The following is a 23,755-nucleotide window of genomic DNA, read 5'->3' on the forward strand; positions in this document are numbered from 1 at the left end:
GCTCTGTTTCTGATCCAACTCCTTGCTTATGGCCTGGGAAAGCAGTGGAAGATGCTTCAAGTCCTTGGGTTCCGGTACCCACATGGAAGACCCAGAGGAAGCTCCTGGCTCCCAGCTTCAAATTGGCTCAGCCTTGGCCCCTGGGACTAAGTAGATCTTTCTGTCTCCCTTTTCTCTGTAAAACTGCCTTTTAAACAAAAATCAACAAACATTTTTAAAATTGCTTTTAAAAAATAAAGAACAAAGAGTAAGAGAATAATATAAATAATTTTATGCTAATATTGTTCATATTGTCTAAACTGACAACTTTTATGATATGGACAAATTTCTTGAAAGATACAAATGACCAAAACTGACTAAAGAGAAAATGGAAATCCTGAATAAATCTGTATCTATTAAAATGGATTTCATAACAAAAACAACCTTTCCACAAAGACACTTCTAGGAGAAAGTCTTCATTAGTGAGTTTCACTAAGCATTCAAGGAATACATAAAACCAATTTTGGGCCCAGTTTGATGGCTCAGCAGCTACATCCTTGCCTTGCATGTGCCAGGATCCCAAATGGGCACTGTCCTGGCTGCTCCACTGCCCATCCAGCTCCCTGGTTGTGACCTGCGAAGACAGTGGAGGATGAACCAAAGCCTTGGGACCCTGCATCCACGGGGAAGACCTGGAAGAGGCTCCTTGCTCCCAGCTTCAGATTGGCTCGGCTCTGGCCACTGCAGCTACCTGGGGAGTGAAGCATTGGATGGCAGATCTTTCTCTCTCTCCTTCTCTCTATAAATCTACCTTTCCAATAAAAACAAATAAATCTTTTTAAAAAATTATATATAAAGACATCAAAAAATATAGTAAAAGGAACATTTCACAAGTCATTTTATGAGACCAGAATGATAATAAAACCAAGCTTCCTACCAAAAAAAAAAAAAATACATAGGAAGCAAAGAAAAAAACTGTGTGATCATGTCACCACACAGAAAAATGTGTAACATTAATAAACTCCATCAACAACACAGAAAGCATCACTGTTATATAACAACACGGCTTTGTGCCCCGTTCCAGGAACTCACAGCAGCTCTGGGATTACAACTGAATGTATGCTTTGGAGACTCAGAGCAGAGGAGGTCATACCGGAAGGACCGACTGTGTGCTCAGTGTTGGAGCTATCAGTCATAGCAGCCCTCTGTTGCAGGAGAAGTGAGGCAGTTCACAAGGCCCACCTGCCAATCATGCCTGACTGATGGCAAACCAACAAAGCTCCAGAACCCGAGGTGCAGTGTTTCCTGGTGGTACCGATGTCATGGGAGGAGGGCACAGAAGCTCCAGGTCTCATCCCAAATGTGTCTTCATTTAGCTGGGCCTAACTATTACCGCTTATTTAAAAAGGGAGAGAGAGATCTTCAAAGTACAACTTCCCTGAGTTGATGAGGCATTCCAACAGATGATGAAACCTGAGGGAGGCGCAGGATCCCTCCCCTTGAAGCAAACGCATCAGAAGTCAGGGTGGGTTTAGGGATCCCTGACCTGCTGTCAGGGCAGATGTGTGGAAGCTGTGCTACTACTCAATGGTTAGTGCCAGAGTCCCAACAGGATCAAACCCAACGCCACCTGGGGATGCAAGGGTGGTCTAAAATTCAAAATCCAACCAACATAATCTTCCGTATTAACAGGGAAGAAGCTTCCAGTCACCTTGGAATGGATACAGAAAAAACATCTGACAAAAATCCTTACCAGGGCAAGTCATTTGGCACAGTGATTAAAACACCACTTGGGGGTGGCGGGAAACCTAAATCCTGGATCTGAGGGCCCAGATTTGAGTCCTGGTGCCACTCCTTCCAGCTTCCTGCTAATCTGCATCGCAGGAGGCAGTGGTGATGGGTCCCTACCATGGATGTGAGAGACCCAGACTGATTTCCTGCCTCCTGGCTTTTGCTGCAGGTTCTGGTGAAGGAAACCAGTGGATGGGTGAGATCTCTCTCTCTGCCCTTCATTTTCTTAATATTTATTCATTTTTATTTAAAAGGCATATTTACAGAGAGATCTTCCATTTGCTGGCTCACTCCCCAAATGGTCGCAACAGCTAGAGCTGGGCCACCTGAAGCCGGGAGCCAAGAGCTTCTTCCCGATCTTCCATGTGGGAGCACGGGCCCAAGAACTTGGACCATCCTCCACTTTTTTCCCAGGCACATTAGCAGGGAGCTGGACCAGAAGTGGAACAGCCAGGATTTAAACCAGTGGCCATGTGGGATGCCAGCACCATAGGTGGAGGCTTAACTTACTATGCCAAGGCATCAGCTCCCCTCAAAATAGTTTGTAAATGTTCTCCTGGTAAATTAGAGAAGGAATTTCTTCAACTTAAAGGCATCTTTTTTTTTTTTTTATTGTTGCTTACATTGTATTATGTAGTACAGTTTTATAGGCGCTGGGGAATTCCCCCCACCCCTCCCATAAAGGCATCTTTTTAAAAAAAAGCTACGGTTACCATATTCTCTTAAGAAAGAACATAAGATAGCAATATTCACTCTTACTAATTCTACTGGTACCCTACCAAAGTCTTAGCTAGCAAAATAAAAAGAAATGTCATACAGAATGGGAAGAAGTTAAAATGTTCTTATGGGAATATACAAATTACCAGAATACATCACGTTAACAAAGTCAGCTTACAAGGTCAGTATTTCAAATTCGACTGCCATTTACAACAGTGTAAATACTTCAGGATATGTTAAAGTATGTTCACAAAAAAATACAAAACAGTAAAGTTAATTGATCTTTTACAAACACAGTAAGATTAATGCAGAAACTGGAGTCTTTTAAAAAAAAATGGTGCAATGACAACTAGAAAATCACTTGCAAAAAAATTAACTTTAACCCTACTCTCACACCTACATGTATTAACTCTTAATAGATTTCAGATCTGACCATAAAACCTAGCATTATCAAATTGCTGGAATGTAAGAGAGAAACCCTGGAATACTGGCACATGCAGATTTCTTCCTCGAAGCCAAACCACAGAGTAAAACAGGTTTGGAAAAGACACACAGAATTGTATCCAGAATTTACAAAGAACTCTTAGCACGCAATAAAAACTCGACGTCAACATGTTTCACCGAAGAAGACGCACCAAGAGCTCATGAGCACGTGAAAGCACGCCCAGGGTGAACAGTCACGACAAAGTCACGGAAGAGGTCAAGAGGTTGACAGTACTAAGCTCTGATGGAGATGTGAATCTACAGCAAGTCTCCTGACACTTCGGAAACTCAGCAGTTTCTTCATAAAGTTAAAAACATGCTTACCACATACTACAAGAGCCAGCAATTCCACCTAGAAGAAATTATAAAGTATGTGCCCAGGAAGCAGCATTTTCGTAAGAGGTTAACAGCCTCTGTGATAGCAGAAAGCCAGAAGCACCCTTGATGTCTGCAGACTGAAGAATGGGTAAACACGCTCCAACAGGCCTGCCACACCGAGCACCACCAAGCAGCAAATGATACAAAGTGCACCATGGATTCCAGGACCTTACACTAGAGGAAACACATCAGACTTGTGACAGCACATATGACACATGATTTCACATGCATGAAATCTAGATAGATGGTAAGTAAGACTGCGCCAACACACAGAGGGGAGAAGCAGCTCCCACTCCCCTTGTCACCAGCCACTTACAGAACCAAAGTTACTGAACTTGTACAGAACTGTCCCTTTCTGCAGAGGAGCTCGTGGTATATTCCCAAACTGATGACATTTACCCAGTCTGACATGGTGAATTACACAAGGCAGGAAGGAGGGGAGGCATCTGACAGAGCAGGAATGCCGAGCACCAACACACAAAATGTCAGGCTATGGCCACTGAGCCCTAGATTTCAAGTAAATTATTAATGAAAACTGTTGATCCCACAGAAACAAATGTCTGGGATTTGGCTTATCCTCTAGTTCTACCTGTGAGCTACTCTGCACACTAGTCTAGTTTTCTCATCAAATGAAAAAAAAAATGAGGAAAACAATTTCACTTCACAGAACTTCTCTGAAATTCAACAGAGAAGCAAGGTGTCACCATTACGAACCACAGAACCTACCCTTCCACACAATTCTAACTCCTCAGGTCTGGCCTGAGGATCTGGGTGAACAAATAGCAGGTATGTGTGCAACCCTGCTTGGAAAAGCTAAAAGCTCTGACGACAATTTGAACGGCAATGGACAACTGACTTTAAAAACTACGGCACACACACAACATAGTACCATGCAACAACCACAGATGATAAACAGATTTGAGTATGGAAAAATCTGCAGGAAAAGCTAAAACCAAAACTTGTCCAGTAACCCTAATCAGGTCCTCTGGGAGTCTGCCAATCAGGACCCTCGGCTGCCCCCACAGGAAGTCCATCTCACTTTGAAATAATAGGTTTGTGTGTTTATTTGATAAGATGTTCTTCCTTCATTAGCAGGAAGATGGAAAAAATATATTTATAAATACAGATATACAAGAAGAAAGTCTGCCAATATTTTTTAATATAGAAAACAAAACATTAAAAATTAAAACCTAGGGCCCGGCGCGGTGGCGCAGAGGTTAAGGTCCTCGCCTTGCACGCCCGGGATCCCATATGGGCGCCGGTTCTAATCCCGGCAGCCCCGCTTCCCTTCCAGCTCCCTGCCTGTGGCCCGGGAAAGCAGTCGAGGACAGCCCAAAGCTTTGGGACCCTGCGCCCGCGTGGGAGACCCGGAAGAGGCTCCTGGCTTCGGATCGGCATAGTATCGGCCGTTGCACTCACTTGGGGAGTGAATCATCGGACGGAAGATCTTCCTCTCTGTCTCTCCTCTCTGTATATCTGCCTTTCCAATAAAAAAAAATAATAAAAATAAATCTTTAAATAAAAAATTAAAACCTAAAACCTAAAACGAAATGCATGAGGAAATCACATCAGCTCTGTATATCGGAATCAAAACAGGATTAGAGGTATGTTTTATCAAATTATACCATCAAATATTTATTTAGGCTGATATATATATTTTTAAAAAGGCACCCATCCTTACAGAGGAAACGACTGAAAATCCTGCTGTACCATGATAAAACGAGGTGGCACAGCTTCATCTGAAGAAAGATCTAGAAGAGCAGGCTTCCATTCAACAATCAGAGCTGGCTGAAACGATACTAATACTGCTTGAAATTCAGGTTGGTACTGAAGAAACCTACCACCTAGAGTCAACTCCCCACCTCTTAACATATGCCTTAACCATAAGCCAAGTGACAGGTACCAGCAGAGAACTGTGCCAAATGCAACCGACCTCCCTTTCCACACCACAGTGTGCCACATCATACATTCAGTATTGCGACACAAAGGCCTCCCCAAAAAAGGAGCAGAAGCAGCTGACGCACCGACAGAAACACACCAGGTCCCCCTCCAGCAACTCCTGCAAAGAGGAACATCAGCCTAAGCACCCAGCAGCAGCCAACTGGGGCTCCAGCGAAGCACTTCACGGCGAGCCTGCGTGTTAGAGCAAGGCAAAGGAACAGTTCTTGACAATTTCGCATTTATGTCTGTTTTGCAGAAGGCAGAGTATCTCAAAAAAAAAAACTTTTCAATTCCATCAATCATTCAACATGCAGAAAATAATCAAGAATAATACTGGAACTAAAACCACGAAGACTTTGGCCGTTACTTAGTCCCAGTTCTATTCTGAAACCGTGCAAATTTTACATTAGACAGAGACCAAGAATCTGCTCTTCAATATAGGAAATTTGAAAAGCATAGTGAAAAGAAACTTTACAAAAATAAAAATTAAGTTTCCTTCAATTCTTTTACAAACAAATAGGATCTTTTTTAGAAGATCTATTTCTATTTCAAAGGCTGATTTGCAGAGAGAAGGAGAAACAGAAATCTTGCGTCCACTGGTTCATTCCCTAAATGGCCACAATGGCTGGAGCTGAGCCAATCCAAAGCCAGGAGCCTACAGCCTCTTCCATTCTCCCACACCGGGCCCAAGGCTTTGGACCACTTTTCACTGCTTTCCCAAGCGCATTAGCAAGTAGGACAGCAAGGACTCACAGCAGCATCCATATGGGAGGTGGGCACCACAGACAGAGGCTTAACCCGTAATACTACAGCACTGGCCCCAAACAGGAACATGTTTAAGGATCAAAATGCAAGATATATTAACTCAAATGCATGCTTCCTTAACTACTGTAGAGAAAGAATTCATTACCATCCTAACTCTCAAAAATAAAACATGTAAAAACCCATGAAAATAGCCAAAAAGAGACATAAGACTGAAAATACAACATAATCCCAGACAAGGCCAGGCATGAGGTTTAGCAGCGAAGATGCTGCTTGGGAAGTCTGCAGGCATTCAGAGACTGAATAAGCAGGTCACAGGTCTCCGTGCGCCTCTTTGCCTCTCAAATAAAACAATAAATAAGCATTTTTAAGTCAGACCAAAACACCTACTGTGTGGTTTAAGAGAAGTTAAGGTCTTGTAACAGGAAACTTGCTTTGCTGAAGTGCTGCTGCTGTGACATTGTTCAGCATGCACAGGGAGGACGAGACATTTCTTAGCAACGTAAGACACGGCACGACACAGTCCCTTAAACCATCACTGTGTACGCGCCACAGGCTCCTACCAATATTCACCATCAATAGCTGACACACCTCTGGTTCTTCTGTTTTTCAAGATTTATTCATTTGAAAGGGCAGGGTGAGAGAGAGGAAGAGAGAGAACAAATTCTCCATCCACTGGCTCACTTCCCAAATGGCTAGACTAGCCAGGGCTGGGCTAGCCTGAAGCCCAGCACTTCACCCAGGTCTCCAACATGGGCACAGGGACCCAAGAACCCAGGCCATCTTCCTCTGCTTTCACAGGTGCACGGGCCAGATCAACTGGAGCATCTGGAACTTAAACGAGCCCTCATGAGATGCCAGTCTCACGGATGCTGGCCTACACGCACTGCTCCACCACACAAGCCCAGAACACACAAGTCTGAATAGCAACTTTATTTTCATGACAGGATAACAGTGAACAAAGTTAAAGCTAGGGAGAGGCCTTTGGTGTGATGGTTAAGCTGTCGTGTGGAACACCTCCACCCCACAGCAGATGAGCTGGGCTGGAGTCCTGGTTCTTCATCCAAGCACAGGCTGGAAGGCAGCGGCTAAGGGCTCGAGCATCTGCACTCAAACCACCTCCCTGGGAGACAGAGTTCCCAGCCCCCGGCTCACCATGGCCCTGACTCAGCTGTGGTGCGCATTTGGGGAAGAACCAGACGGGAGAGATCTCTGCTCTCTGCTTTTCAAAAATATTTAATTTTTGTTAAACAAAAGGTTATATTCTACAGTATTCTATAATACTTGCTTGACAGTCTTTCATCCTTTCTCCTTCCAGTCTAATATGCTACTCAACACACACACACACACAAAATCCATTTCCATTAAGACCAATTACTTGAAGTTTGAAAATCTTCCACTCCTTTTTTTTTTTTTAGATTTTTATTTTTATTATTTTTCATTGGAAAGGCGGATATACAGAGAGGAGAGACAGAGAGGAAGATCTTCCATCCCATGATTCACTCCCCAAGTGAGCGCAACGGCCGATGCTATGCTGATCCGAAGCCGATCCGAAGCCAGGAGCCTCTTCCGGGTCTCCCACGCGGGTGCAGGTTCCCAAAGCTTTGGGCCGTCCTCGACTGCTTTCCCAGGCCACAGGCAGGGAGCTGGATGGGAAGCGGGGCTGCCGGGATTAGAACCGGCGCCCATATGGGATCCCGGGCGTGCAAGGCGAGGACCTTTAACCACTTGCGCCACCGCGCCGGGCCCCAATCTTCCACTCCTTAAGACACATTTACTGCATTAGAGGCACCATGACAGGTACCCGGGATACACATTTGAGCACAGAGCCCCAACACGGTGGCACAGTTCAACTGGCCTAGAGCCTCCAGTTCTGATCCAGCTCCCTGCCAATGCGCACAGGAAGCAGCAGGTGGCCCTTGCATGTGGGTCCTGGCACCCAGCGTGCAAGAGAACAGAATTCCTGGCTCAGCCTGCCTCAGCCCTGGCTGCTGTGTCTACTCTGGTAGATAGGCAGCAGATGGAAGACCTCCCTGTCTGTCTGTCTCTTTCAATCAATCAATCAATTTCTCCCTTTCTTTTAAAGAGACAATTTCTACCCTCAGGGAATTTTCAGTCCAATGAATGGGACACAAATTTGAGAAAGAGTCAGATATCTGTGTTTTTATGAATTTGACAAACAAAAGGAAAAGTAAGGGTCCCCGAAGTATGTGAAAACCTGAGCTACTAAGAGTAAATTACGCTTACCCTGAAGGAAGACTGCTACAAGAGACAACCTCACACGTGGGGAGAAAAATTATTTCCAGCAGGAAGCAGAATATGTGCAAAGACCTTGCAGCAGAAGGAGATGCTGCACACTGAACTGAAAGGTCAGCCGACATCATTCGTGAGAATTGTGACTGGAGGAAAACTCCGCTGGAGGTTATTACAGGCGTAAGGTGAGCCATGACGCTGACAAGCAGAAGAAGGCAGTTTCAAATGATACTTGGGAAGGAACCAGTGGGACACGGCAGCCCCTGCTCACTGAGCAATTTTTAAAATGACAGACCTTTGTATGTTTCAGTCGTAAGATGAAACAGGTAAAGAAGCTGAGACTCTGAGCTTATCTTGATGTTTCCGAAGAACAGAGAGCTATTATAGCTAGGTCCTCTAATGGCAGTACCATCTCAGCAAGGGCGACACAGAGGTGTGCCGGAAGGACCAAGGATACAGTTAAACCAACAATGCACTTAGGCAATAATTACATATTATAGGTCCCAGCTCCCACCTGTCAGAAGGATCACAAATGACATGCAAGGTACATATGTTTGTAAGGTCACATTTCCCCCCTCCTCCATAGTACTGCTGTGAAAATAAGATTTCCAACACTTAGAGAAAACGAGGAATAGAGATTTGTATGCCTATGAGTCAACTTTCAGGGTGAGAAGTGCAGTCCAGCTCTCGGCTGCCCTGCGGACTTCCCATCCTTCCCACCTCTCGGGTCTGCGATCTAGCACCTGCCAGCACTCCCTGGAGACCTCAGGGAATGTTAGCCAACCAAGGGCTGCCATGTCCCCTTTGAGAGCCAATGCTTATTACGGCCCTAGACCAAGTGGACAGAACCGGCAACAAAGGTCCCATGAAATTCCTCTTAACAGAAAAGGCTGGGAAGCTGTGGGTCCCCGTGGAAGGAAACTTCACAGGAGATGAATCCTTGGGATGAGCCGGACACATTCACACAGAAGAGCACACCTACAGAAGACTCCTGGAAGGACAGCTCTCCTCCCCGCGTTTCTGCTTTAAGGGCCCTACAGAACCGGTTCTTACCAGCAAATAAAAGGCAAAGCTTGCACAGGACAATCGTCTTGCGCAGAAATTCTTCCCAATAGCATCCTACTGGACATGAGTATCTCTCTTCCAGTAACAAACCTTGGGTTCGGCCTGACATCTTGCAGGAGATTGTTCTTTTTAAAAGTCTCTCTTGGGTCCAAGGAAACTTGAAAATTGCAAGGAAAGCTGGCCTGGGGGTTACCCCTAGCATGGACACCCTCAGCCACAGACCTCCCCAACTCAACGACCCCACCAGGGGCACCTGCAGCTGTCCTGCCGGATTCTACTCCTTCCCTTGCACACAAAGCAGGTTACGATTTTTAGAAAGGCACCCAGCGCCCCCTCCCCCCAGCTGGTACCTGTTGGCAGTGCTGGTGTTGCTGCTCCCATTGCTGTGTTTCTGTGCCCGGCTTAACCTCCGGGGGGGCTTGGAGTGCTGCAGCCGGGGGCTCGGCATGGAGGGGAACGACGAGGCGTAGCCATGTTCACACTCTGTGGAGAGCAAGAGCCAGAAACAGGTGTAATATGACTGCTAGACAGATGCCTCAAAGCACAAGTTCCCACGCTTGGATCCTTAGGAAAGGAGACTCGCAGGCCAGGCTGGGCCACCACCGAGAGCCACGTGCCCATCCACACGAAGTCGGCCTGGCCTGCATTCCTGAGCTCCGTGCTTCCCCGCCTCTGAATCCCCCTCTCGCCTGCCAGCTCTCCACTCCCGAGGCCTTGCCTGGGAGTCCAGGCTTGCCCCAGGCTTCAACCCAAGCCCGCATCCTCCCCTCCCTCGTGTCCTTCCCAGCACAGGCAGAAGCAGCGGCGCCTCGCATGCCCGCCGTCCCTGGCCACCTGCAGCCCAGGTGCGTCCACCCGGCTGGCCCCACACCACCTGCTTCTCAACTGGGTCTCACGCACGTCCCCATCAGGAGCAGCCCCGCAGCGTGTGCACCTCCTCACGCGTGCACTTGGCCCCACGCGCGCCTCCGCGCACACGCGTGTGTAACTCCTCACATGCGCACCTCCCCTGCCAGGCACAGGCGCGCACACGCACACACCCCTCGCGCCTCGCCTCCCACGCGCGTGCACCTCCACACACGCACACGCGCCTGCCCTCACCCGCCGCACCGCACTCCCGCCACGCGCGCGGAGCAGGAGGGCGCCGGGCTCCGGGCGGCGGCGTCCAGCGGTTACCTCGGTCCCTGCGCTCCAAAAACTCGGCGGCCTCCAGCAAGCGCTGCACGTTGATCATCCGCACCCGCTCCATCGGGCCGCTCCGCGCTGCCTTCCCCGGCCGACAGGAGGCGCCGCAGGCGGCTCCAGCCCCGCGCCGCCCTCGGACTGGTGCGGCGGGCGGGCCGGCCACCCGGCCGCGGCTCGGCGCGCTCTCCGCCGCCCCCGCCGCCCGCAGCCCGCGCGCGGTTTGTTTACCTCTCGGCGCGAGCACGGGGGAGGGGCGGGAGCAGCGCCGCGGCCCGCCCCCTCCCGCCCCTCCCGCTGCCCCCTGGGAAATGTAGTCCCGCCCTCGGCTCTCCGCACGCCCGGAAGCGGAGCAGGCGCCCCTCCCTTCGGAGCGCCTGCGCCCTCTACGGGATGTTCCGCAGGGGGCGCTGGGAATTGTAGTCGCTCCAGGATAGGACGCGCAAGGAGTTGCCGAGGCTTTGCCTTCTGGGAGGGAAGGAGTTGAGCGATCCGTGTGGTAGGGTCAAGTCTCAGCGACTTGCCGCTGGCGGCCAGAGGCTGTAGCATTCCCCATCCGAAGTGCCACTTTCCCGTCCGATATCTGCTACCGGTTTGTCATGAAACTTTGTGCCTCAGTTTCCCCACTTGCCCGGGCAGCACACACTGAAACTCTTGAAAAGCCACAGTCGCTGTTCAAAACAAGGGGATGTTTCGTCAGCGCCAGAGAGGGCTTTCTATAGCTCCTTCATGCACTTCCGCTTCCACCCAAGCAGCTTTTAAAATCGTAGTACTTAAGTTTTTATTTACTTGCATTTTTACTTGAAAGGCAAAGCCATTTTCTCTCTGCTGGTTCACCCTCACACCCCAAGTGCCCCCATCAGCCAAGGCTGAGTCTAGCCAAAGGCAGGAGGATGCCAATCCAGGTCCCCCACATCGGTGGCAGGGACCCACCTGCTTGGGCCACCTGCTGCCTTCCATGGTGCACATCAGCCTGAGGTCGGCTCACCAACGGAGCGGGACCCCACACAGGCAGCCAGTGCGATGTGAGCTGACTGAATGCCTCTGCCAATCACCAGCTCCTAAATCCTATTTCTAAAAAGATTGCTCCTCCCCGTAGTCCTCCACTGGGCTCCAGAAACCCGCATTTTACAGATAGGGTTATTAGACGTGCCACTGAAGGCCTGCCACGTGCTAGGCCCTGGAAATGCACACATGGCCCTGCTCCCAAGGAGCATCCCTTCATCAGCGCTGACTGTGAAGACTCAGCGAGATGATCCTGGCATGCAGTATATACCAGATATACTGAAAACCAAATGGAGTAAATGGAAGCTATGCTGACAACTGCTTCCTCCTACAGTGTCCCGTGTTTTACTGAGGTGCTGGCTACAGACAGGAAACCACTACAGCAACACCGTGCTTCCCGTCCTTCATCTAACAAGTCCTCCAAGGCTGGGCCAGGATTTCCTAACCTTGCCATTACTGACAGTCCCGTTCTGGAATGGGTGTTCTGTCTGTGTCCTCCAGGATGATTAGCACAGTCCCAGGACTGTCCCCAGTAGATGCCAGTAGCACACCACCACTCCTCAAACATGCCAACTCCAAATGCCTCCAGATCTAGTCAGATCTCCCCTGGTTGAGAGCAAGTGATTTAGGAAGACCAGCCAGAGGCCAGAGGCCAGAGGCGATGACCACTTTAGGAGCCAGCTGGGAAGCAGGTATGTGTATTTGTCATTGTTCATTGTTTTTTCCTACCTGATTACTTAACCTGCTGGTAGATATCTACACTGACAGGAGATGCTCAATACGTGAGGAATTTCCCTTTGCTGCAGCCATTGCTTTGGCTCCTGCAGAAATAATCTTCTTGAAATGGAAATCTTACCCTCAGCTATGTTTGTGGGCATCACACTGTGTGTAACTCTCTCCTTTATACCTTTAGCTCTGTGCAGTGATCTCCAATGAGGTTATAAGTTTAAACTTGCTGCCAGACCTTCTAAATATTACAGTTGGCACAACTTTTAGGAAGCAACTAGCTGTTCCCTCAAATGCAGGGAGACCCAAAATGGGAGGAGGAAACGAGGCATGCGGGATATTTTTGGGGTGGGGGTGTTTGCAAAGGGACTATGCTTTGTTCAGCTGTTGCTGGATCTTTTCAGAACTGAGTTTCACCACTGAGTGAAGGTAACAACTACTTTCCAACCATTTACTCAGAGCATCTGTCGATTGAGGATAGAAACTTCTAGATTGAACCTCTTAAGATCCAGATCCCAAATTACCAAGGAACTTCAGTAAAAGCCGACTCTACCCAGTGACAGGTAAATAAACCCAGATGACATGCAATCAAGAAAAGTGGTGCAAATTGAAAATATACATGAATGCAAGGGCCGTTGAACTGCATGGGTCATAGAGCTATCAAAGGGTGGTGAAAGACTAGACAGATGCCTAGGGCCGAATGACCTCCAGATGAACAAACCACCCTTCTGGAGCCAAGAAGAGAGGAGAGCAGGCAGTTGGTGAGCTGCCATCTGCAGGTAACAGGGAAAGAGTCTGGTGGGCTGGGAGCAGCACTAAGGGCTGGTGGGTTCACAAATCTCCACTCTTTTCTACTAGCCGATGGGTGTCGTCCTTGCCTGGACATTGACCACTAGGGCCTCCCCCAGCACAAAGAACCCAGGAGGAGCCAGGACCCCTCTTTGGCTCAGATGAATCCAGTTAGCAGAACAAAGGCAGTGGGCAGGGGGAGGAGGGGGAGAGCAAGGCTTCCAGAATCTGTGGACAAAAGAACCTGGAATCTTACCCATCTCCTCTTCCCCACAAGCCATGCCCCTCCTTTCCTCCCTTGGGAGTTTCATTTGAAAATGGAAAAAGTCCCCCAGAGTCTTCCAGACCTATAACAATCTGCCTTCTGTGGGGACCAGGCAAAGCTGTCAGTCCTTAGGGGGTCCTTTCCCAGCACAGTTTATTACGCACAAATTTCCAAGTGATTTGTGGCAGCTTCATCAACAATGGAGGGTGATGTGTTCTGTATATTTTCTGCAAATGAAAGAGCCAGAGAGAGGGGAAGAAGCCATGAGGTTAAGTTGCAAGTCCAAAGTCACTGTGTTTGGTGACACCTGGCGCTTACAGGCACTTCCCTGGAAATGCAGAGTGCCAAAGTGCTGCCTGCTGAGGGCATGGTTTTCTGCAATCATCCAGAAGGGGATTTTCAAATACTCAAGTTGGAACAAGCGGTTCATAAGCTCTGGGCTTCTAAATGAGAACTATAACATGTTACATCTACCACCCACCCCCCACCACGTACACACCCAGAAAGATGGCCAGCCTCTTTCCCACATCTCCAGAATCCAGAAATGTGAAGAAAAAGCTGAAAACCCTCCTGTCTGCTTGGTGAGTCAGCCCTGCCTAACTTCATGCGTAAGCTCTCCTCAAGTCAGCAGCAGCAGCTCAGAGCTGCGGGGCTGTGTGCAGCTGAGATAAATTTGGGTCTAGAAGGGATGACGTAATGCTAAACCCGAGAGGTAGCTGCCGCCTCCCGGGGCTCCAGTCGCCAGGACTGCCGGCTGACATCCCAACCACACAGCTCCAGGTGACCCAGGTGCCCGAGCTGGGGAGAAAGGTATAAACGCAAGGACAGTCACGAGGTGGGCAGAGCAGCAGGAAGAGGCAGTGTTAATTTGAAATTGCTGAAGCTAGAAGTGTGTTGTTTTTTAACTCCAGTTTTTCTGGTGAGATCAGACCACTGGCAGCGGCTCAAGCAGCTGCACTTGACTTCCATCCTGACCCATCTCTCAGAAAAGGGCTTCTTACATTTTATTAAATGGCCCTTCTTACAGCAGCCTATTTTGGTGATTATAATGAATGTACTACTCTCTCAAATGTCTTTTTTTTTTTTTTTCTTTTTGCCTGAACTTGGATCCAAAAAGAAATCTGCATTGCATTGCAGGACTCAATGAATGTGCACATCCAAAGTGGCTTGCTCAGTCTGGAGTACTCCACTTGAGGTGATACTAGGTGCAACTGATCAACTGATGAGGTATTTGGAAGCTTTTGCTAGGGCCAGAACAACTGAATGTTCCTCCCAAGCAACAGTTCATGATTTTTTTTTTTTTGCACCAAAGACATTTACATCATTGAGATTATTTCTCAGTCTCCATTTTTTTTCAGTTTGGAAATCAGGCTCAGACAGGGATGGTGAGTTACTCAAGGCCACACAGCAATCCCTCAAACTGAGGGAGCAAGGGTTAGGACTCATCCTTTTCAGTCCTTAACGCTCTTTTTTTTCTGGCTGATTCAAGCTTAAAGGAAAATAAGAGTTCCATTTTCTGATGTTTTTAACCTGTGGGGCCCTAGTGTGGCTTTTGTTTTCAGTTCAAGGTTTAGTCTTCTGCTCAATAAGGTTACCCTGACAATCAGCACCCTCGCTGCTGGCAAGCACTTCTGGCCAACCTGTCCTTTCCACCTGCATTGAAAGACCACCACAGGTAAACTGGGCAGGGTAGGGTGCTGGAGCAGTTGCCTTCATGGGGAACCACTCCAAATAGCTTTTGCAGCGACATTCCATCACTTGTAGTCTCATGTTAGTTTCCATTAATTTGCATCTGTCATCACGTATCCATGAGATTTCACGACTCTCAGCCACGTCTGGCATATAACCTGGTCAACCACGGCTTACTACTCTTTTGAAGCCCTGCTCAATGTGCTATGAGTTAATATTTTGCTTAGGATTTTGGCATCTGTCGTCAATAGCACAAGTAAACTATAATTGTCTCTTTGGTTGCATTTATCAGGTTTCGCTATTGCCATGTTCTGTTCTTTCAAAGTTAGATGCGACTTGAATTTTAAAGTCTGAAGGGAAAGAAAAAAAAAAAAAACCCAAACCAAACCAAAACAAAAACCTGCCAGAAGCCAGCCTTCTGCTAAGAGGATGCCCCACATTCCTCCACAGCCCTGGGTTACCCTCCTTCCCCCTGCCAGGAGCTGGCCCAGGGAGGCCCTGCCCCCACTCCCTGGCACCACCACTCCCTTCCAGGAGCAGAAACTCTGGGAGGTCTCAGTGAAGTCCAGCCAGCCCTGGACACCAAATCACACATCCAGCCCCTGCTCCCTTGAGCAGCGTTTCTAATCAAAGCACCAGCCCCTGGGCTGTCTGAGGTCACGAGACCTGCCCATCTCTTCCAGCTACAGTTCCCTGATCCCAAGACCCCGAGACCCTCCACAGATCCTAGAACAATATGCAGCCATTTCTATGGCTCCTCCATCAGTTTCTTCAATCCCGAGTACACCTCTGAAATTCCTGTGTGACACATGAGGTCCAGAAAGGTGAAGAGATTTGCCCAAGGGTACACAGGCAGGGATCAGATTCAAACCAGGATTTGCTGACTCTGGAACCCCACAGCATACATTATGTCACACTCAATCAGATTAAATCAAAGTTGGTTAGGGCAGTGGACTCAGCTAAGGGCAACTCTGTCCCTCTAAAAGGCTATAGGAATGTGCAAAAGCTGGGTTTGTGGTTGTTGCTGTTTTGGTCTTCTGAGTGTCACAATGACTGGCCACCAAGGCCGTTAATTCTTGCAGTGTTACAGACTGATCTGAGCAGGAAGAACCGTCCCACCAATTTCCTGATGAGAAACACTGGATCAGAAAACTCATTATTTGTCCCACGATTATTCCCTAAGCATCTATCTCACACTGCATACGAAGCCAGCTACTAAAGACAGCAGAACAAACTAATCAATTTCTGGTTCCTGTCTTCAAGGAGCTTGTAGTCTAGCCTGACAGACCGAGGACAAGTAAGTCCAATAACTGTGAATTTTGGCTAAGTAGTAGAAAAAAAAAAAAGACAAGTGATAAAAGCGAGGAGAGAGGGACCCAAAGATCACAAAGGGTGCCTAGGACATCTCAGATGTGGAGGAGTGCACAGATATCCTGGGGGCTGGCTGAATGCAACTTCTGATCCAGCAGGTGTAGGAGTCTCATTTCTGACAAGCTTCCAGAAGAAGTTGAGGCTGCCCAGGCTCAGGCCACACTCAGTCTAAACAGCAAGAGTGAAGGCTGAGGTAAGGAGTTTGAATTCTACATGGGACAGCAAAGTAACTCCTGGAGGACTCTAAACAAGTAACATGAAGTCACTTCCATGCCAGGGTGTTCTTCTTTCCTAATCTCCAGCAGGGACAGGAAGTGGTTGGGTTCAAGTTGTCTGCTGGGATGCAGCAGGGAGCAGACACTCACCTTGATGGCTCCCCCTAGCCTCCTCCCTGACTTGTGTGGCAGAAGCCCTTGGCCCCATGCATGGGGCTGTCCAGTTGCCCTACCAGCTGGGGCGCTTCAGGAAAATCTCCCCCAGCCTGAGAGGGTGTGTATTCACACACCTGACAGCCCCAAGTGCAGAGCCACGGGAGCCCTACTGGTTGGGTGAGTTGTTCAGGAGATGCTAGGCATACAAAGCAACAACGCCCTAAACTGTGACCCTCCCGAAAAGTGGCCCTATGTAGCTTCATCGTTACTGCCTGAGAGCCCTGGACGGTTCTGGATGCCCTCTCTCCACCCTAGGATGAATGGTGGAAAAAAAAGGAAGTCACCCTGAGAAGGTATGGGGAGGGAGGGAGCTCAGCCTGGGCTGCAAATATTTCAGACCCTGTTTCCTGTGTCTTAACAAACTTATTTCCCCTGAAAGTTCCCCCAGAGCCCTAAGTTCTCCCTTGAGTCTCACTCAGCTCCAATGTGTGTTAGCAGTGGCCTTGGAAAGCTAGGCAGCCTTGCAAAGGCTAAGGCTTTCCTTGTCTGTAAAATGAGAATTATGGCACCTCCCAATTAGCTATTGTAGCCTAGTGGGTATTTGCGAGGAGTTAACACAGAGCACTTAGCATTGTGCTGGCACACAGTAAATGTGCAGTGAAAGCAGGCCATTGTCACTATTGCCTTGGAAAACAGAGAAGGCATTGCACTTGGCCAGCAGCCCTCTTGGGAACAGGTTATCAGACTCCCAGGAGGCAGCTAGGATTGTTTATTAGTTTCTGTTCCTCTCTCATTGGAACTGGAATGGGGAACTGGAACTGGAGACCATACAGGCTTCGCCATGGAAGCCCCAAGCACAGGGCTTGACTCCTGGCATGTTTTAGAAATTATCTGTTGAATGGAGCTGACTTTTACAAAGAGAAAGAAGGTGTAGGCAACCTGAAGAGTCCTGGGACCCAACAACTACGGTAGCGATGGTGGGGGCACAGCAGGGGTAAGGGGCAGATAACACATGCATGGCATACAGTAGTTCTAGGTTCTATAGAAATCAAAAACCAAGACCACTCGCAGCTCCCACTTGCCTGCCAAGGTGGGACCAAGCCAGCCCTTCACTGTAACGCAATAGCCTACCTAGCCCCAAAGTGTCTTTCTTGGACTATCCTTGCTAAATAGCAAGAAAATACAGAGTGGACTATTTCAAATAGTAGGTAATCCAAACCCCCTTTTATTGGTTTTCCTTTGAATTTCCCAATCTCCTTCTCCCTGAGGACAGTATGTTTATCTTTCTAAAATTGCTGTGTTTAAATTTCCACCACAGACACTGGAGTCGCATACTAGAAGGATGGGGCCAAGGGCAGGCGGAGTGGGACTGGGTGCATGATGAGGACACTGGTGTGGGTGGACAGTCTCTCCATGTGCAGGAAGCCTTGTCTAGAAGGAACAGAGAGTGGAATGTGTTTATTTGCAAGGCTGCTTACATGGTATTTGGTAAACCTAAACTCAGGCTGCTTTTTTTTTTTTCCCCTTAAATTCAGGTCTGTAGAAATTACAAAAAAAAAAAAAATACAAATGATTTTCAACACTGCATTGCAGGGAGAGAGCGGAAAGGGAAGGAAGTACTTCTTTTGGAAACCGAGGACACACTGGCCTGTTGTCTGTCATCATGAGAGCCACAGACATAAAACCCATGTCAGATGCCATCCCCCGCTGCTGGGGTCCACCATAGGCATCTCTAAAACCTGCCTGTGCAACAGGGGAACCCTCCCACGAGAGCAGGGGTTACACCTGCAGGGGCTGGCACAGTGGCTAACACAGGGCAGGCACGTGCTCCTTCGGCACAAGTCTGCCCCATAAACGAACAAACAAATCTAGGCAGAATGAGTGGCGCAAAACAAAATGCCACATCTTGCAATGGAATAGCCACAAGGCCTCTTAAAGGCCTCTTTTTCTAGTCTGATTTTTTTTTTTTAGGATTCTGTTCATATGTAGTTGCTGGAGACATATTGCTCCAAGCAAGGGTCACTTGAACTTTCCAAATCCTTCACAAGCAAGGGGCCCAGCAGAGCTTTCCTCCTGAGATGAGGCGGCAAAGGAGCCTCCAGCTGGGAGAGTTGGGGGAGGCGGGTTGCAAATGCCCCACAGAGATGGAGTCAGCTGTTGACAGCTTTCACACCTCTTGCCAGGCCACTCAGGGACAATGATATCAAAAGACAACTGCTTCTCTGAAGTTTAGCAGAAGGGCCCAAGAGTAGGTGTCTATCCCTGGAGAACTGAAGTCTCTGTGGCTCACTGTCTATCCCTGGTGTGAGCCAGAAACTCCACTTGTACCCCCAGAGACCTCCCCCCCCATACACCTACACCACACCCACGAATTCCTCCCCTCTGGTGAAGGCCCCAGGGTTCTGGGGTAGCCATCACCTTCAGGTTCCTCCACCCACTTACTTCCTCCCGCCTCAAAAAAGAAAAAAAGTAAAGGGAAATATTTTCCTAAGCATGACAAATTCAAATTAGCTTCATTTTGAAAGCCTACCCAGCATGTTGCAATGACCTCTACAATAACTGACACACCCTGGGATCAGTAAACCAGGCTGCAACACTGCTGACTTGATGAGCACCTGACCTGTACAACAAAGGCCCTGTTTAGGTCCTGCATCAGGCAAGAGGGAGCACAGCCCAGAAAGAGCTGGCTGTGGCTCTGCATTGTCACACTGGGCAAGCCACTGTCCCTCTCTGAACCATGCCTTCCATGTCTGTACAGTGAGGGCACCCGATGCTGACAGGTGACACCTGCTGAAGGTGAAAGAAGAAGGGATGGAGAAGGGGAAAAGGCACTTCAGACAGCAGACTCCCATCGACATCCCTGGATTTGGACCTGCTGAAAACAGCTGGCTTCAATTCTACAAGAAAATTCCCATTTCTGGCTGGGTTGTTGCTTTTTAACTTCTTCTCCTAACCCCTCCCCCCCCCTTTTTTTTTTAACTCAAAAGCCACAAAACCACTACTCACCTCTCCAGAATGGGTCATTTGGAAGCCAGAGCTGGCTGGGGTTAGGTGTGTCAGCCTGACAGACTCATGGTATCTAAGTGAAGACCATGCTAGGGCAAACATGTGCTGCTCTTCTAGAAACCCAGTTTAAATCAATATTTATCCAACTGTATTTATAGAAAGTGGTGGGGGGGAGAGGAGAGGTGGGGAAGCAGGGGGATCTAAAACAGAACACAGAACGAGCCACAATGACTGATGCAAATCTTTGTGGCCAATGCGCTGCTGCAGGGCCAGGCTTTTTTTTTTTTTTTAAGGCAAAAGACCAGGCTTTTGATGAACTTGCTGTTGGCCCCAGTACCATGGCAACAGCCCCAAGTCCTCTAATATGCACAGAGGACAGACTTGGAAAAGGCAGCAGGAGTGGGGGTTGGTGTTTCCTAGGAGCCCTAAACTTGAGTTAGGGCCAGGAGGGTTGAACAACTCTGAAAAACAAAACCAAACCGTCTCTGGTTGGTTCATCTGTCTCCAACCTCACTTCCAAGTTTCTCCTGCACAAGTTGTGTGCAGGAAGAGCTCCTTGCGGGCAATCAAGCCGGGATTTCGATTCCCAACTCTGCTCCAGGTTGCTGGGTGACCTTGAGCCAGTCACTGCACCTGTCTGGACTTCATTCCTTGGGTGCAAAATGAGTGCACGGGTGTACAGTGGAGGGCGCAGACTCTGGCATAGAAGCGCAGCTGGGAAACACAGCTCTGCCTCTTGCTAACCTTGTGAGCTCTGTGAGAGTTACCACCGTGCCAGCCTCTCAGATACCCCCTCCGTCCAGCGGGAGTAGTACAATGGCTTCCATCTCAGGACTGATGTGAATATGGGAGGAGATGGCAATGCCTGTGTACCCCTACTCTTGGTATACAGGCAGTGTTCAATGAGCAGCAGCAGGAACTGATATGCAATCAGCAGTCACTGCTACATGCTGGCACCCTCTTTATTGCTTCTACTTTTACCTTCAAGACTTTGCCTGGTCCCCTCCTGCTCCCCTCCCCCAGATAAAAATCCCTGTTTCTGGGGGTGCTGAAGGAACGATGTTTTCACCAGAGACAGAAGTTGGGCCGTTAGTCAATGCAAGCCCTCTTCTCCCCCACCCAGGCCAGCCCTGGCATTATTCAGCGTCTGTAAAACCCCAAGAATCCGTCCCCTTTCCCTGGCTTCCCTTCACCAGTCCCCCAGCCCTCAAGGCAAGCCACAATGCTGCCCTCAGAGTCTCCTGCTGGCATTTTATCAGTGAGCAGAGATCACATTTAAAACAGAACAACAATTTAAAAAGAAAAAAAAAAGTTGCATGTGGGAAACGCGATTTAAGATGCAGAGGAAATAGGAGCCTGACTTCAGAATGTTCTTCACACAACCCCACTAAAAACAAACATCCCCCCCACCCCCCCCCCCCCCCCCGCACGGCAGCCCACACAATGTGGAGTGGGTGGATAGCAACTACACACAGTCCTGCTCGAGGCATACTTGTAGGATGATGGCTCCCATGCAGAAACGTGACTCCCCAGAGCCACGGTGGCCATCAAAGCCTTGCCTTTCAGCGTGACTTGCTTCAGTCCCTCACATGCTAAGCCAGTAGCTTCTCAGTTCTCCAGGCCACAGCCGTAGACAGAAAGCAGCTTCTCTCTGAGCCTGACCTGTTATCTCCTTGAAGGCCCTGGTCCCACTGCCCAAGGTCCTCCAGGTTATCAGAAAATCAGCCATGTGTCACTCTGGCTTCCAAAAGTATTCACTATGCCATAGCCAATAAATGACAAATCCACTCCATCGAGAAATTTCTATTAACCATCTACTGGATGCAAGGGGTGGACACGACGTTTATGATCTCCCGGTGGGGATAAAGCCGACGCACAGGGAGCCACGAGGGACTGGCCTGGGACTGATTCGCCAAGCTCCGAGAAGTCACCACTCACTGAGCACCTATCATATTTCAGGTGGTTGAAATGTTTCAATGCAACGCTTCATTTAATTATTCAGCAATGATGTGAGGGTGGTGCTAAAATTATATCCCCTTTGCAGAAAAAAACAACAAAAAAAAGGAACCTCAGAGAAGCTAGGTAAGCTGGTCCAAGGTCACAAGACCAGTAAGCAGCAGAGTAGCAATCTGGAGCCCTGCCTACTCCATGTGACTGCAAAGCTTCCATTCTCTCAGCTACCCTGACTTCAGAAATACAGGCAAGTGGTTCCAAGAGCCAGAGAAAGCTCGGTGGAGGCAGCGGGCACCAACCCAGGTCCCGAAGGGAGCAGAGTACAGATAAGCCCAGGGGAGGAAGAGAATGAGGGCGCACTGGAGAGCCAGAGGAGTGGAAGTGAAGCAGAGAGACCTGACAGCGAAGTTAGCTCCCTGGTGCACCTGCCCATGGGAGCGCAGGTCTCATGTGTGGCTCAGGAGGGATGAAGTCAGGCAGGCAGGATGGAGTAAATGATACCATGCCACAGCAGCTTCCTCCAGCAAGAGGAAGAGGCTGCTGCTTGGCCTGCACAAGCCCCCAGGAGAAGAGGTCGCCCTCAAACCCAGGTGAGCTGCTGGAGAGTCGGCTCCACTCCCACACTGTCCTTCCTCCTCAGCTTGGGTGCTGCCTCCAGAGCCACCTCCCGCAGACCATGCCTCTCTCTCTCTCTTCTCCACCAGCCAGCTTAAACACAGACATCCCTCAGTGAATTGCCTTCTCCCTTTCAATTTCGACCTTTTCCAAAGCAGGGACCAAGCTTTTTCCAGCGATGACGTCAGTCAGCATTGCTATGCAATTGCTACGTGGAGCCCCTCTCCACACGCGAGCAGGTGGTGATCTTCGAGGTTACCTACGGTTTCAAGGGTGTGTGACAACAGGGCCACAGCCTCCTCGCTGGTATTTCTAGAGGCCTCCTACAGGGATTCATCCCAGTGGGAATTTCCCAGGGAAGTCCATGCCTGGCACACGGTGGAATGCCAGCCCTGGGTGGCTTGACATGAACTCCTTGCTTCCTTCCCCCCCCCTCCGGAAAACTCACCCCATCTACTGGAAATAATTTAGCCCTGTGACCACAACTTGGTGAACACTCCTAGCACGGAAACCTCAGCGGGCAGGGAGGGAGCAGCAGTTCTGGCTACAACGGAAAACAAGGCGAGCTCTTGCCAAGTAAGCACTTTGCACACAACATCAAAAACGGAACGAGTGACTGTTCACAATGGCTTCTCGGGAAGGTCTCCTAGAACCCGAAATGGAGAATCGGGGCCCGACACTTGTCTCTGGGGAGAACAGCGTCCCTTTAAGAAGAGACTGAACCAGCTGGCTGCACAGCAGCTCCCAGACTTGGCTGGGCTCGCCCCCTGGTCCCGCCCCCTCGCCTCCGGCCCCAGCAACGCGTGACGTCAGCGAGAATCGAAGCTACCATTGGCTGAACGGCTCAGCTAGGTCAAGTCCAGTCGGAGGAAAGAAGTTTGTCTCCATGTGGAAACCATGTGTCTCTAGCTGGGAGGGGGAGGAGGAGGAGGCGGAGAAACTGAGATCAAGCGATTACGGGGGGAACTCGGAGAAATGAAGGCGGGGAGGTTGTGCACCTGAGCCGGCCAGCTATGCCCTTTGCAGGAGTGACCTAAAAAATTAATAAATAAAAAGACTTGCACAACCAAACCAGAGACCACCTCCTGTTTCCCTGTTTCCCCCGCTCCCCCAGGAAAGAAACCTCATCATCATCATCATTCTGAAGAAGCTAAGATCCTTGCCTTTCTCCAAAAGCCCGAGACGTGGGTAACGCTCGAGCCCTATCGGAACGCCCAGGTACCCCTCCCTCCCCGAGCGGCAGAATGATGTAAGCGTTTCGGAAAGCAGAGCTCGGGAGCAAAACAAGCCCCGCGCGCGCCGAGCGACCCGCAGTGCCCGAGCCCGGCGCACGCACGACCCGCCCCCCGACTCGCGATATTGCTGTGCACACGCGGACCGCCGTGACGCGCGGGCATTGTGTGCAGCCAGCAGA

At 49.3% G+C, this 23,755-nt stretch overlaps 1 protein-coding gene across 4 annotated transcripts in view; it reads right to left on the reverse strand.

Annotated features, from left to right (window-relative positions):
• MXI1 (MAX interactor 1, dimerization protein) overlaps nucleotides 1–23,755 on the reverse strand; it is a 75,777-nt gene that overhangs the window by 48,867 nt on the left and 3,155 nt on the right. Inside the window, exons 1-2 of one of the 4 annotated variants that reach the window (XM_040992133.1) lie at nucleotides 10,546–10,718; nucleotides 9,720–9,852 (exon numbers count right to left, since the gene is read on the reverse strand). In XM_040992133.1, coding sequence (XP_040848067.1) covers nucleotides 9,720–9,852; nucleotides 10,546–10,618 — 206 coding nt within the window. In that variant the 5' untranslated portion in view covers nucleotides 10,619–10,718. Of the gene's footprint in view, nucleotides 1–9,719; nucleotides 9,853–10,470; nucleotides 10,719–23,755 lie in introns of those variants that run through there. The other 3 variants (XM_040992131.1, XM_040992134.1, XM_040992130.1) reach the window with 3 other exon arrangements.

The sequence above is a fragment of the Ochotona curzoniae genome, unplaced genomic scaffold, assembly GCF_017591425.1.
Source record: "Ochotona curzoniae isolate NIBS_2020 unplaced genomic scaffold, NIBS_Ocur_1.0 contig_66, whole genome shotgun sequence".
NCBI lineage: Eukaryota > Metazoa > Chordata > Mammalia > Lagomorpha > Ochotonidae > Ochotona > Ochotona curzoniae.